General features: G+C 31.1%; 1 protein-coding gene across 3 annotated transcripts in view; it reads right to left on the reverse strand.

Moving 5' to 3' along the window:
* Positions 1-16,026, reverse strand: part of LOC148306142 (zwei Ig domain protein zig-8-like) — a 353,698-nt gene that overhangs the window by 20,287 nt on the left and 317,385 nt on the right. For all 3 annotated transcript variants that reach the window (XM_088265555.1, XM_088265554.1, XM_088265553.1), the window contains one exon: positions 1,175-1,385. In XM_088265555.1, coding sequence (XP_088121681.1) covers positions 1,175-1,385 — 211 coding nt within the window. The remainder of the gene's footprint in view (positions 1-1,174; positions 1,386-16,026) is intronic.

Raw genomic sequence — 16,026 nt, forward strand, 5'->3', positions numbered from 1 at the left:
CGACAAGTTTGGAAGGTATTAAACAAAGGTAGGCTTATTCAATTATCTTAAATGTTATTTGATGCATTCTTCGAACTTGTATCATTTGTCATTGGAAATGTATTCTGTAACTGTTCAACTAACTTGCATTTAAAAAAATTATATATATTTTTGCTTCGTAGATATTTTGCAAAATTTATCTCGACAAATCAGCAAATTTGTTTAGCTTATAAAAAAAATATGGTGTTTATAAAATGACGAATTTATAATTACAACATTTACTGGTAAAGTGATCACTTAAACCAGCCTATGACGGTCGTCAGCCCCGTAAATGCCCAGACTTCCATATTCTTCTTCATCTTTGATGAGATGTCAAAAAATAATACTTTATAATTAACTTTTAAACTTTGAAAAAAATTGAAAGGAAGCAAACAATTCTATTTCAGAAAATATTCGTTTTATTTCAAAAGGACAAACTAAAAATGAAATTGTTTTTTTTTTCTTCGAATGAAGTCATATGAATATTTACTTTCAAACGTGAAAAACCCGTTCATTTTTATTTATTTATTTGCCTTGTTATCCAAGCTTATTTCATACCCATTTGCGAACGTGTACTAGGGTTGCAGAAATGAAAAGCGATGGGCGATATCTGAATCATAGTTTTCGGTTATTGCGTTTTTACCCCCATTTAGGTTTATATCTCTCTGATATACGAGCGGATCGTGACGCGACCCATCGTACCCTGACATAGATGGGAAAAAAGTAAGTTCCAGAAAATGTGATGCTTCTCCCAAAAATATAAGCAATAAAACGGGGATACCCTATTCAGAGTATATTTGAGAAGGTTTTATGGAATAAAATGTCAATTTTTACGGTTTTCTTTTAATTTCTCTTCCATTTATCTGAAATAAAAATATAAATACAAATTTAAGGAATGGCTACGCTCTACATTGAAAACGATTTGATTCGTTGGCTCATATTATTTTCAATATATATTATCATCAAATATTTGCACATCGAAAGCTTAAGATTAGAAGAAAAAAAGAATAAAGAAATGCATGTGCTAATGGAGATGAAAAATAAAGAATTGTGATGAGAAAAAATATCTAATAAATATTTAAATGAAATTGAAACTATTATTCTTACATTGACTACCAGGATAGTATGTATAACGAAGAGATATAACATAACCAACCTTCAACATTCAGCATAATTGCCATATTGATCTTCGGCTCCGTGTTGACTTGACACTCGTAAATTCCTGCATCCCTGGATTGTACGTACTCTATCCTCAAGTTCCAATCATCTGATGATTCAGGATGGATAACTCCAAATCGTCCATCTCCAGTGTAAGTGAAGATATGGGACGTTAAGATATGAAGATCCCGTTTTCTCATCCAGGAAACCTAGAAAAAATAAAATAATACGTCAGGTATTTGAAATCATTAAATTTCTTATTTTTTTTTAAATCACTCATTATTTCACTGTAGGATAATAATATATTTAAATTGCAGATCTTTATAGAGAGTAGAGATATCATCATGAAATATGTGTGGTAATTGACCTTAATATCATATTTACATCTAATGGATACTAATGTTACTGAATGTAGAATATGAAATACATGTTCATACATATAAGTTTCATTAGTAATGAATGAGTTTCATATATCATCCTTCATATGATGAAGTATTTACTTAAGCAAGCTTGTGACTTTGCCAGAGATAAGCCCATTGTTACCAAAGCAAATATGGAAACGTGATGGATATAAATAAGATTATAATTTTTAATAAAAAGTCGATATAATATTTATTTTATAACTGAAACACATTTTTTTGCATCAAAAACTCAATGACGTGATTCAATGTTGAGATAAATCAATTCAAATGAAAAATCGTTACATTCATTCTAGTTAGTATAAGAAGAATATGATAATATTCCTTAGGTGGATTTCAAAATAAATATTTAATATGTTTATCTAAATTCTATTGAGGTATGCTCTTCTGTTCTCTTTCCATTTATGGATCAGGAGCACATAGCTTCAGCGTGGTGGCTCACTCGACCTTAATTTCCGGTCACGTCATGTCTTTCCCTGCCGACCAAAAACCTTTTTAGGATTTGGTTTATGTTGCTTTTAGTATCATTTGTTTGGATGCATTAATTTATCAACTTCTGTCCTCCTGGTAGATTTTTCGACCTAAAGGGTGGCTGGAATTACGAAATAGTCTACCATGACGCGGTTAACTTATTTCGTAGATGAATACCGCTGCTAAGCGAGAAAATCTAATTTGTGAAAGTTTAACCAACTCTCTTGTTAACGATAAGGGGACGCATAAAATAAAACTGAATGGTATTATTTTGTATTAATAGTCACTGAGTTCATTAAAATGTTTCCTTTCGATTAAATTTCAGGCAATTCTTTTACACTCAATGGTATATATACCCTTTTATATAAACAACATAATTTAAAACTAATTCGTAATACCCAAATAATCTCTTTATTTTGCACATAATTTTCAAAGTTAATTATATTTTAAAATAGAAATCAATATTATTTTAAGAATCAGTTTCTGATTTAATAAAAAGCTTCCTCATTGAAATTTATATTTCCTTGGGATGAATGGTAATACATTCACCAGGATAGAATAATCGATTAAGCATCTCGAATAATTACTAAACCATCCCCGATAATTCAGGCACAATGGGTCTCCTGCCAACTTCGTTTAAGTCATGCGTTAGATTAATTAGACTCGAAGGAAAACTTACCGAAGCACTAACTATTAGAATGATGCACCAACTGAATTCTAATTCGAAGGACTCTATTAGATGTAAATACTCGTGTATATGTATTATATCGTGGAATAAATTAATTGTTAAGTTATATGTTTTCCGTCGTATATATTTTTTAATATATATTATTCTTTATTATTCTGTGCTATAAATTCTCAATTGAGTAATTTTTATCCACATTACATTTTAACAATTCAATAATGTATTTTACAGACTAAAATATTGCTTACAACATTTTGAGTGTGCCCAAATACTCGTTCATAAATCTGGATTATTTCCAATTATAAGAGTTATTTTTTTTTAAATAACTCCTTCAATTGAAGACAGTCTAGATTTCGCACACTCTTTTCAAGAACGTCATAAATCAAAATACTTGATTTTTCAAGAGAACGTTTTTAGTTTAAGAATATAATTCAATGTATTATAAATAAGTATCAAGCCACTTATTGAACTTTTTACTACGCAGCAGATCTTTTTAGGTAAAACCTGAAGGTTTTTCCTCCATTTGAAAAATATTTAGTATATTTAAAAAAATAATTAAACAATACCTTTTCTTCAAAATGCAAAAACAACACTTTTTGCCCTGTAGCGGGTTAATATTAAGTTAAAAATATGCCTCTTTTGCTGGGATATAGTACATTTTCTGAGCATTCTGAAAACATGCTCAACTGAAAATTGTCGATTTTTGATTTATGACGTTTTTGAAAGGAGTGAGCGATTTGTGCAGTTTTTGAATTCACTCAAAATGTTGTAAATAAATTATCTGGTCAAATTATAAGCTAAAATAATAAAATAAAAAAGGTATTTTCAGGCGTTTTCATGTATGTGATTATCATCCGAGATTCGGACATCACATACAAATAAAAGAATTTCTGCTCTCAATAAAAAGCTTATTTATCTCACCAATAGATGCCTCTTATGAAAATTCTAATGAATCACGTATAATGTTTCGAAATCACATATGTAGAAGTTCCAAGAATTTGAGTAGTGTGGTTATCAATCATGTGTAGTATTGGTGAATATTACACATATAAAAAGTGATCACTTAAACCAACCTATGACGGTCGTAAGCCCCGTAAAGGCCCAGACATTAATATTTTTCTTCATTTATGTTGAGAGGTCAACAAATAATATTAAATATCGTGTTTAAGTAAAGGCAAAGAGAATATAAAATGCAGATTATTTACAGGATTTCTCCGCAAAATCAAACGGATTCAAATTCAAGTATTGTTAAAATACAACAATTTATGACCAAACTCTCAAATGGTAAGCAATTCCGGTATCAGGAACCTAGAAGTACCGGAAGATGTACGGTAACCACATCATGCATACTGCAAAGCAAATCAGGGACGTGTAACTACCCCGCAAAGTGCTCCTCTATGTTTACATGTGTTCCTGATACGTCTTGCTTGGCCAGCGAAGGCAGGATTTGTGGTCTGGAGACTGTCATAAGCTGACACTGAGAGAGAATTGCCAGGAGAACAGGAAATAAGTTGTCAGATGATACGAGAGATCAGACGAAACTCTAATGGGTACTTTGAAAACTTATCAAATAATAAGTAACCTCTTTGAATAACTATTCCTATGCATTTAAGTTCATACTTATCGCTAAATTAAATTAAATTACAATATATAGTTCAGTCATACGTATACTCGTACTTATAAACTGACTGTATATTTCTTTTACTTGATACTTAGTTTTCTCTTATGTAATCAATACACTTTTACTAATTATTATACCTGTTTAATGTGTTTATATTTTGACATGTATAAGTATTAGTTTTGGTTATTTAAAAAATACATTTTTCGGTACTTTGTTATTTGTGTTCCAGTCTTGTTAACCTAAATCCTATGTCCCAAAATTAAAAATAGAAATTACTCATCGGGAATATTATATGTATTTATGATTTATGCATGTTATATGTTTTGAAATAAATAAGATAAAATATCTTTATTTCAAATTCCCTTTAAGAAAATTCTAACTGCAGCTCACAATCTGTCATAAACTTTTGATGTTACCTATCACAAATTAGTTATTTTTCTTACAAAACGTCAATTGAAATTTTAAAATTAATAACAACATTAATAAAATATCGCACCATACTTATTTTATCTTACCATAACTTCAAAAAAATAGGTGCAAAGTTTAATTTAGTAAATATTCTTCTTTTTCAAACCCTTTTTCGCATCTCAATAGTGCATAGGGCACTGCATCATATAAACACAGTGTAATCTTGGTCGTTAACACATGAAGGAAAGGTGACGAACCCTACGCTTCAGGTAGCAGTCCAGGGTGATATTGAATAAGTATTAGAGTAAAACAATAACTTATATTTATTTGAATCCTCTCCTGGGAATCAAACCCGGGACTTCTAGTACGGAAGCCGAGCATTCTGACCGTTACACTACGGAGGTGGACATGTGTAAAAATATATTTCATGAAAACAACAATTTTGTTTTTAAATCTAATTTTTGTTATTAAATGTTTTGTTTTAACATACGAATTGTAGTAAAATAAACAACACATTTAATAAATGCGCGTTTAAATTTTCATTCATATGAGAACGTGAAAAATCACGACATGAATTCTCGACACGGCTACGAATACGTCAATTTTATTAAAAAAAGTAAATAATTAAATTTGTTTTATACCAGGAACACAGGAGCTTACAGGAGTCAACGCATGTACATGTAACATCTACAGGGTATTCCGGATTGTATTCACCAACATAGTGTTATTACGACGTCCGCCAACTTGTGGTCGAATGTACGTGAGGAGACAATACCTTCATTCCGCTCGAGACACGGCGAACATGACGTGAATGCAGTCCAGAAATTGTCTACCGCAATAACTTTTCCTTTGTCACAGTATGCTTATAAACCTCTTGACAGGTCACTGCAAATACTTGTTTTAAATTGGCGGTCCTCATAATTTATCAATATTTTGACTCCGTTTACATTTTTTTTTAAATATTAAAGTATGAAAACAGTGTGATCTTAATGAAAAAATTATTTGTGAAAATTATTCATCAATTATTCCAAACCGTTAACGATATAAGAGGAACAAAGAATGATGTCAGAGGAAATAACGGCAATTTAAAATTAAAGTTGGGATTTTTGCATAAAATAATTAAGGTAACTATGAAAATGGAAAGTTTAGAATGACTTAGTAATCTCGTTTACAGGGTATTTATTGCAGATTGTATCTACCCTGGTATAGCTCAAATTGCCTTAAAAATCACACTGTTTATCACTTTCTTCTATGAAGTTTATTTAAAGGAAAATTAAAGACAATATATAGTTAGTCTGCCTCCGTAGTGTAATGGTCAGCACGCTCGGCTACCGTTCTGGAGGTCCCGGGTTCGATTCCCAGGGGGGGTCAAATAAATATAAGTGACTTTTTTCATTGTAATATTTATTCAATATTACCGTTTTAATTTTACCGTTTCATTTTCGGTATTTTGATATTTATTATGAATACAAAAAAGATTAGTCCAAATTTTAAATACATTTGTAAGTAAAAATATACATCAAATTCGAAGGTATCATTTAAGTATATAAAAAGATATAAGATTAATATTGTAAATATCCAAGTGTCTATGTAAATCGAATTTTTCTTTTTTTCTAATTTTAATGTCATATTTTCTTTTTTTTTATTTTGAATTAAGGAAAATTCATCATATTATATTACATTTCGCAGTATTCCTCTGCTTTAATCAAGTTACAAAAATACCTGACAATAGGTCAGTTGTATAGTCAATTTTGCTATACCTGCTCTGCTCTTTCTCGTTTAGTTTTACATGGAGCGAACGAGACACAAATATGATCAGAAATTGGTTTTAGTATGACTATATGCCATAGGGGACTCCTCACGTTTCTCTAGACGTGCCCGAAGCCAAGTGTCCTCAGTCATCCCCATTCGAAGAAAACGTCAAACGTGATAGAAAAATATAATGCCTTTGGTATTTTAAACTCGATACCGGGGAATAATCATATCAGTCATATAAATTGGAATTGATTTTAATTGGCAGTCTCTTAAAAAATAATTAATATTTTGTCACCATTCAGTGCACTGATAAAATCATACAGAAAAAAACATACATACTCATATGGCTAATTGACAAATTCTGTAAAACAGACTTTGGGTCATGGTTATCAGTGTCATTCTTTAATAAATAATAATAACAAATTTGGATAATTTATAAAGCGCCATTTTCTTAAAGTACTTCCTCAAGGGCGCTTAATATGACTGATGCATTTTTTACGTATGAGAGATATTTGAAGAGACAGTTTTTAAAATAAACAACAACAAAAACAACACAAAAAGGGTTGTCAATGTAGAGTTAAACTGAGGACCACTAGACTTTCTGGAATCAATTCATAACTCAGGATTTAATATTACCTCCACTGCTATATTCTAAAATATAAATATTTATTAAACATAGTCAGAGCAGATGAGAGCACAGAAAAGGCTTTTATTAGCCGGGAAGAGGATACTTAATACATTTGAAGATTTATAAAGAATTATTCTAATTGACTAATTAAATTCCAGGAAACATGGATTTCCAAATGAGCACATTTTTATTTTTCTCCTATAAGAAGTCGAGTCAAAAATAAATCTGTATTGCCTTTGATTCATCATTTTATTTTGGATTCTATATTATCTTTTTTTAACTTATTAAAATATTATAATAAAAACACTTCATGGGAGGAAATCACTATCGAATGACGATGCCATCGCTACAGTCAATGTGTATTTTGCAGCTTTTGATCAAAACTTTTTTTTTGATAATATATAGGAATTAAAATAATCTCCAAACTACTGGCTAAGCTAGTTATCATTGAAGTTTTCTTACATATATGAGAAGTGGACGTTGATTTTTATTTACTAAAAATCTTTTTTCTTAAAATCTTGATGGACCAAATATAGTTGAAAAACAGAGTGAGAAAAACCTCAACAAGTCATGAGAGTTCGTAATAATAAAAATACCAATTAAATACCAACAGATAAAAATACCAATAAATCATGATACGTATAAGTAAATCGTGTATTCGCTAATTCAACATGGAGTTCTGAAAATAAAACACCGTCTCAATAAATATGATCACACTCAAGTTTAGTAAGTTATTGATCAAATATTGTATTTTTGTGGGGCGATGTAAGGCAGTAATTTTATTTGTGCACTGCTCAGGTGTGACTGGCTGCCTCAGTTATGTCGACTCAGTGACGCGCGCGATTTCACACGAACTTTTCCAATAGACCAAGAGCAAACCTTATATCATTATTATACCATGAGTATAAAATAACCTTCTCAGTTCCGACATACACAGACTATTGAAGCATTTCTCAGTAACCTGACATTGGCAACCGATCGGTTTCATTTTGAACTCAACTTCAAAATTGGATACGTGCTTCCAATTTGAAGTTGTCTTTTGTTTTGTGTTCTTTTTTTCTTTCAGAATTTCTCAAAGTGCTACCTCTGCACACTACATAAATTACGAGTGCTCGTTTAAAAGTTTAATTCATTTATTATTCTAGCTTGACTTGCAGTTTTCTGGCAGATGAATGCTTTTCGAATACAAAGCACGCAATTTACGAAATAGAGTAAAATAAGTTTTCTGTTATACTTCAAAGAAAAATAAAATAATGTTTCACATTCGACAAGTTGAGTTGTCTGCCTCCGTAATGTAATGGTCAGCACGCTCGGCTACCGTTCTGGAGGTCCCGGGTTCGATTCCTAGGGGGGGTCGAATAAATACATGGGATTTTTTCACTGTAATATTTATTCAATATTACCCTGGACTGGTACCTGAAGCGAAGGGCTGATCACCTTTCCTTCATGTATAAACGATCAAGATAACACTGCGTTTATATGAAGCAGTACCCTATGCACCATTGGGGTGCGGATAAGGGTTTTATTATTATTGTTACTCACATTCGACAAAGCGTTTTGGTGAAATTGATGTTTTGGCCGGCTTCAAGAGTTTCAAATACGAGAAAAACTTTGCATCAAAATATTTATATTTTCTACCGAATGCTTAAATTTGATCGAATTTTAATAAAAGTAAAGTTTTAACTAACGACTGTAGGACATATTTTTGTCTCTTTCGTTATAATAAATCAAGTGAATCGCCTAGTTTTTAAGTTTGTCTCGAAACGTTTCAAAATATTCTTGTTATTAAAATTATTAACAGTGGTGTCTCGGCGCACAGTGAATCGAATATAAGGAGAAAACTCTCATTAGTCACATAACCTGTTATATTGCACTGAATTTCATTAAAAAAAAATATTTGAAAAAAAGTATTGTTCCCCCACAGCGCACTGTACGGCCAACCCCATGGTAGACGACTCCCAGGCTGACCACCAAAGAGATGGGTCGATAGCTGGGAATCGACATCGCAGGAGGCTAATCCCTCTTAAAAACAGGCCACAAGACCTACAACAAGATGAAGAAGTGGAAGAAGAAGATTGTTAGCAGTACTAAGGAATAAGTTTGATATTTTTATTTCTTTAAATAAATAATGATGATGATAAACTATGACAAGATTTTTTTCAAAGTTCCTCTTCGACAGCTGAAACTAATGGTTACACAATAACACAGTGTAGCGATTAAATATTCCGCAAGATAAATTTTATCGAGATCACATAGGTTACTTCAACTTTTTACCCACTTTGATATAAAATAACATAAAAAATACCATGTTCATTAATATTACTGGAGTCTTTAAGACTATCTGCAGAGATTTAACGATAGTTTTTTTTTAAGAGATTTTTTTAAACGAGGTCCCTACATTGATATTGAGATATTTTTATCTCCATCTATCCAAACCTTTGCGACTTCAATATTGTTGAGAGCGAAACTTTCCACACAAAAAGCTCATCATGTTTCAGTTGTAGGCAAATAAACCAAAAAACTTGATAAAGTGAACAAAAAATGCAATAAACTCACAGGCTTCGAAATATCTTTGAAATCGTAGTCAGTGTTTGAATTGTGTAAAATCGATCGGCCTTTGCTAGATCTATTTCTAAATCAATTATTTTTCAATCTGTTATTAACACAATATTTTCTAAATACGATAAAATAAAATATCTTTTCACACTTCGACCTTAATTTTTTTTATCGATTTATCGAATTATGAAAAACGGACAATTCACTAGGTAGAAGCATACCTGAAAAGCAATCTAAGCGTCCCTTATTCGATAAAAGTAAGGACCCTAAATGTCAAAAAGAAAAACATTTCTTGGCGATAATAAAATATTTTCTCTTAAATCCTGATAGTTTTAATTATGTAAATTATACGCTTTTTTATTTTATTTTAAAGTAAATAATTTATTATTTTTTCGTGGTGCTATTTAATAATGTTTGAAATATTAATTTTGTTCTCATCTCATAATCAATATTTCATATGACAACAATATTTCAAGCGTGAGAAGATATTAAATGAATGGTTTATTTCATCATTTTTTATTTACCTAATCAATTTATAAAAGATAAATAAACTGATTGAAAAAAAACTTTATAATTTGTGAGCCGCACTTAACAATGAAAAAATAGTAGGTATTTATAAATCACCTATATATTATTTTCCTGAATAATTGCTTTATCTACCCCTAATAATTTATTTTGAATCGCCCTAAAACAACGTTTCACTTTATAACTTCTCATTCATTCGATTCGATCCCAATTTTTTTTAAATCTTTTTTATAATACTATTTTCAAATTAATATTTCATGAATTCGATAAATATTTCATTTGATTAATATTCCCGCGATCAACAGTCAAATCAATCGATAATTGATCTGATGGTCGAAAATTCCATGTCATCGTGTATTATATATGTTTTCTTGAGATATTTCACTTCAACTACTGCGAGCTACAACTATATGGAAACGAGACAGTAATTATATCCTTCATTCTTCCGATCATTTACACCTCGATTCACCCAGTTGATCTGTGATCACGCTATCAACTGCTCGTCGTTTTTTTGCAGGATTCCGTATTATTAATATACAAATATAATATTTCTATTAATATGACTAGGATCCTACAAATACGGAGGGTATTTCAAAGACCCCAGTACCATTCAAAACATGTGTCATTTTTAAATGTTAGTAAAAATATCAGCGCGCTCGGCTACCGTTCTAGAGGTCCCGGGTTCGATTCCCAGAGGGGGGTCTAATAAATAAAAGTGATTTTTTCACTCTAATATTTATTCGATATTATCCTGGACTGGTACCTGAAGCAGAGGGCTGATGACCTTTCCTCCGTGTGTTAACGATCAAGATAAATATCTATTTATCTATAAGATGGATATTTGCATTAATATGATCCAGTGCCCCATGCACCATTGTTGTGCGGATAAGGGTTCAAATGAAAAAGGTTAATACGGCAGTATAAAAAAGGGTAAACTCACGTGAGAGTTACGTAGAATTAATATATAAATCTTTTCGCACAAAACCGTACTTTCTATTCCTCGCTCCGGCCGTGAGAAACATAAATATTTTTATTATTTCTTTCTGTTTTAACCAGCTCCCGCTACAAAGCCGCCTTACCGGGCCGAGGAGCCACCCTCGGGATTATAATTAGAATTTAATTCCCCATAAAGCGTCTTTGGGTGTCCGTGACGAAATTTATAATCGCGCCATTCCCACGACCACTTGGGAGGGGGTCGATCCGCAGGGGGTGAAGAAGGACCATTTCCATGCAAGAATATGGGAGGCGTCGGGGTGCACAAGGGGGGAGAAAGGATTGGATTGGACGGGAAGTGCGATTGCTCAAGATTATAATGTTACTAAGGATATTGACAGTTCCACGTGCATAGCGTGCAGGTGCTGAGTTTTGTCACTCTGGCTTAGCAAGATAATCCACAAATGCCATTTAAATATTAATGGCGTTGAAGATAATAAATGTGGAGGCACTCAACAAAAAGTTATTTTTCCAATATTGCATAAGAAGTTATTTAAATGCAAATTTGTTCTGTTTACTGTATTTTATCGAAATCTTGATGAAAATTGCGACACAACGTGACCGATCCTGTGTTTAACCAATATGAAATCATTAAATTGCACCAAAACGTAACTATTTTACAAGCCAGAGTTCCTGATTACTTAAAATCATTTTTAATGGAAATGTAACGTTGTGGTGAGGACTTTTATAAGTGAAGTACAATTTACCAAGAGAAAAATTTACACAATTTAATTAAAATTTTATTTGAAATATACTATTTTCATAGTATTTTATTTACTATTTCGGCATTCACTTTGTGGGAAGACATGATGAAATTGTAAATTAAAACCATTGTTTTTTACCACTTGAGTTATATTTATTTAAACGACTAGTTTCGGAAGAATTGCTTCCATCTTTGGGTCTGAATATAAACTAATATTCAGACCCGAAAATTTAATAAAAAAAATGAACAAAATGCTCGGAATTATATATTGAAGTATTCTACTTCCATATTAATTTTTTAGTCTTGGGATCATCAACCTTTCATTGTGGATGAAGCGGGTATCAATGTCGTGTACTTAAAATCAATAATAAAAATCAATGCCTCATGGCTGGCGTTACTCAAGAGCCAACGTTTGCTAAATACTAAATTATAAAAATTAAGTAATAAAAATCTCTTCAACGTTCCATTATTTATTGCACGCATTAAAAAGAAAAAAAGAAAAATGAATGACACAGAAAATGATAAAACACGGAACAAATAGGCCGCCATATTTCGTCCCACAAAGATGCGAGATAAGGGGCATTTAATGCTACATAAATCTGAACCAGGGATGGTGGATAATTTATAAGGCTAACTCGGAGGCTGCGCTGTATCTTACATGATACAAAACAGACGTGGATTTCGGCTCGCGTGACCCTCAATGACCTCGAAGGTCGAAAACGGGTCTTCATTTAAACTACTGTTGATTACGTGCTGGGGCTACGTCGCCGCCGTGTTCGTAAGCTAATGTTGTCATAAATAAGGCTGATTAAATATTTCAGAAGGTAATATAACACCCCGTTGGTTTATCATCTGGTAGAAATCTCACATACATATGGTTCAAGGGTGTTTGAAGTATGTTTTAAAGGGATGGAAAAATTGATAAAGATGAAGAAAAACGAACGGTGAATAAATAATGGTGTACTGAATTCAATTTTAACAAGTAAAAGCCTAACATCGGAAGCTTAACTGGCAGTGCACAACAGGGTCCTGGGAGGTACCGATTCTTATATTAAAAAACAAAACATGGAGTGGCCAAAAAAGGAAGAAAGCAGACCGAATGCAGTCAAATGTGATCATTTAGACGGATGTGTGCCAATACGATGTAAAATAGATGTTCATATGATGAATTAAGGCATGAATGCAAGGCTGAGATAAGCATTTTTCTTTATCGGCCGCCTCTCACTCTGCTAGATGTAAACCTCTTTTAAGTATTTTCGGTAAAATTTAGAAAAGTGAGTTGAGATTGTTTGAACATGCGGAAATAATTAATGAGGAAAGATCCATAAAAAATGTGTATGAGGCAAATGCAGTTGCAAATGCAAGTAAAAAAAGGTTAACTTATAACAAACACAAATCTACATATAAATGAATGATTAAATGATGATGAAAATGACCATTTGAGGATATTCTATCAATATGCATACACTATGATTGAAAAAAAATCATATCAAAATATAATACGAGTACCAGTAATGTTATAATAATGGCGTTTTAAAACCATAATATCTTTTTTACAATTTAAAAAAAGAATTTTATGAACATAATATCATTTTTATTGAAGTCTCAACGTAGATGAAAATGAAAATTGAAATCAGGGCTTATTTGGCTGGTTAAAGTTAGCATTATATACCTTGTGTAATATAAAACATTATATTCATGATTGGTAATCAATTTAAGTTATTAAATTATCAGAAGTTGTATTTATGCTTCAATTAGAAAGCTTTCTTTTTTATTTATTTTTATCTAAAAAAATAACAGCTTCTTTATACTGATAATAAAGAAAACATTTAAACGTATTTTCGCAAAAGTCTTCATTTCATTTAAATAATAATAATAATAAACGTCTTTCATATAAGTTTTCAAAAGAGACCGAATGAAAAATACGATTCAACAAAAATTCCATCATGTTGCATTGTGGAGTATTTTCAGCAAGATGGCTTCGTAGGATGTTTGAGAAAAAATATACAACAAACCAAAAGCATTGTGCTGGGAGACTTTTACTATCGGCAAAGGCAAAATTACTTTTCCATTGACTACGGTCAAACCCGGCGAGCTTTATTCAGTGGTTCTGTACCATTGAAGTCATGAAATAAAAGATGAATATAATTCAACGGAAACACAAATTATCGTCTTTCTAGTTGGACATGGAACTTCTAAATGTGTTCTTTCATTTACGAAAAATGCGTGTTGTATGAAAATTATGAGGTAAGATGTTTCATATATGGCCCCTGACAGTTACTAAGCATAATCTCTTTTCATTTCAATATTCAAATTCCATATTTGAATGCTTTTGTATACAAATATTGGTAAATGATATTATCCCTTCTCTATTTTAAAAAGTTGTTTTTATAGCGCCAAATCTGATTTTTGTTTCTAAATGGTATTTTTCTTAATTCTAGATACGACAAAATATTGACATTTTAAGGTTATATTTAAATTGAACTTTATATTGCATTTTAATTTAAAATAACATTTTCGTGCACTAAATATGCAGTTGGCTAATAAAATATGCTATAATGTGATTGGTTACTGTACAAATATTTTAAATTAATGTTGTATTTAATATTTTATTTATACATTTAAGCTAATATATTATTAGATTAAAACCAATATTTTTAGCTTTTCCACTTTATTTTTATTTGACCAGTGACCAGGTTTCATCGTTACCGACATCATCAGACTGGATGATGTCGGTAACGACGAAACCCGATCGCTGGTCAAATAAAAATAAAGTGGAAAAGCTAAAAATATTGGTTTTAATCTAATAATATATTAAAAATGCAATTCCATCACGAAGTGTCAGTGGATAATATAAATCTACATTTAAGCTGTTTTCTAGTTAAAAATTTACATAAATTCAAAAAGAATATTGAGAAAAATGTATTTCAATATTTGTATCAGCGAGTGATGAATAGGATCTTAAAGTAAATTTCTTTAAGAGGCCAGTAAACGTTTTGATTAAAAAAACAAAATATTCCTTTATATTGTAGTTCAGGAAAGATGAAAGTAAAAATAAAACGGAAAAAATTATGGTGATATGAAATTCTAATCAGACAGCGAAGTTTCGAATATCTCGTTGACTTCGAAGAAAATATGAATACGACACCGGAAACATGGAAATATAAAAAAGATGCCTAAAACCTATTTTAAGATGGAAAATAACACCTTGAAAATATTTCTAGAGGCGTTTTAATCAAATAGAGTTAAAATTGCTAAGTTCAAAAGCATTGAGACATACCATTTGTACAAGTATTAGTATATATGATTAGCATTAGAAGGTTAACATTGGTAATCAGCACATTAAAAAATATTAAAATTATTACGAAAAATAAGCCACAAGGCCTAACAAGAAAGAGAAGACATGAAATATTTCAGCTTAGAATAAAGAGCTTTGGTTGATTGTTGTGGATCTCTGACTTTTGCAATATGTGCCCTGAGCGGTGTAATGGACCATCGATAGGGTTGCAGGGTGGAAAATTGGTGACGTCATAATACAAGCCGCGCGGAAACGATTCTGAGAAACCCTTAAGCTAAATAACCTAAAAGTTCTCTCTTTTAACAATTTTTATCCTTCAGGAATGTTATATTGATGTCAGAAAATCTATTTTATTAAAAAAAATGTAGAGTAGGTCAGGGTTAATTCACAAAAACTGTCTTTGAAAACACTAAATGTGTACTTACCTTTCTTCACAAACATTCCTTTTTACATTAAATACACGTGTTTTAAAATCAAAATTATTTAGATTTTCAATCATGGCTATAATGGTGAATGTTACATAGTGTATTAAGTGATCATTGAAATCAGCTAGTGATTTTTAGCCCTGTTAATGTTCAAACTTATTTATTTAATTCTTAAATATTTTTTTTACCGTTTTGATATATCAACAACAAAAAAATTGAGTGACAGTAACTTATCTTATCTAGAAAAAATATCTTCTGATTTGTTTTATATTTAATTTACTTAGTTTTTTTTGACATCTCAACACAGATGAAGAAGAATATGAATGTTTGAAATTTTACAGGGCTTATGACCTATGACTGACT

This window comes from Brachycentrus maculatus, unplaced genomic scaffold (genome assembly GCF_059751285.1).
Source record: "Brachycentrus maculatus isolate JH-2025_06_01 unplaced genomic scaffold, ASM5975128v1 h1tg000250l, whole genome shotgun sequence".
Taxonomy (NCBI): domain Eukaryota; kingdom Metazoa; phylum Arthropoda; class Insecta; order Trichoptera; family Brachycentridae; genus Brachycentrus; species Brachycentrus maculatus.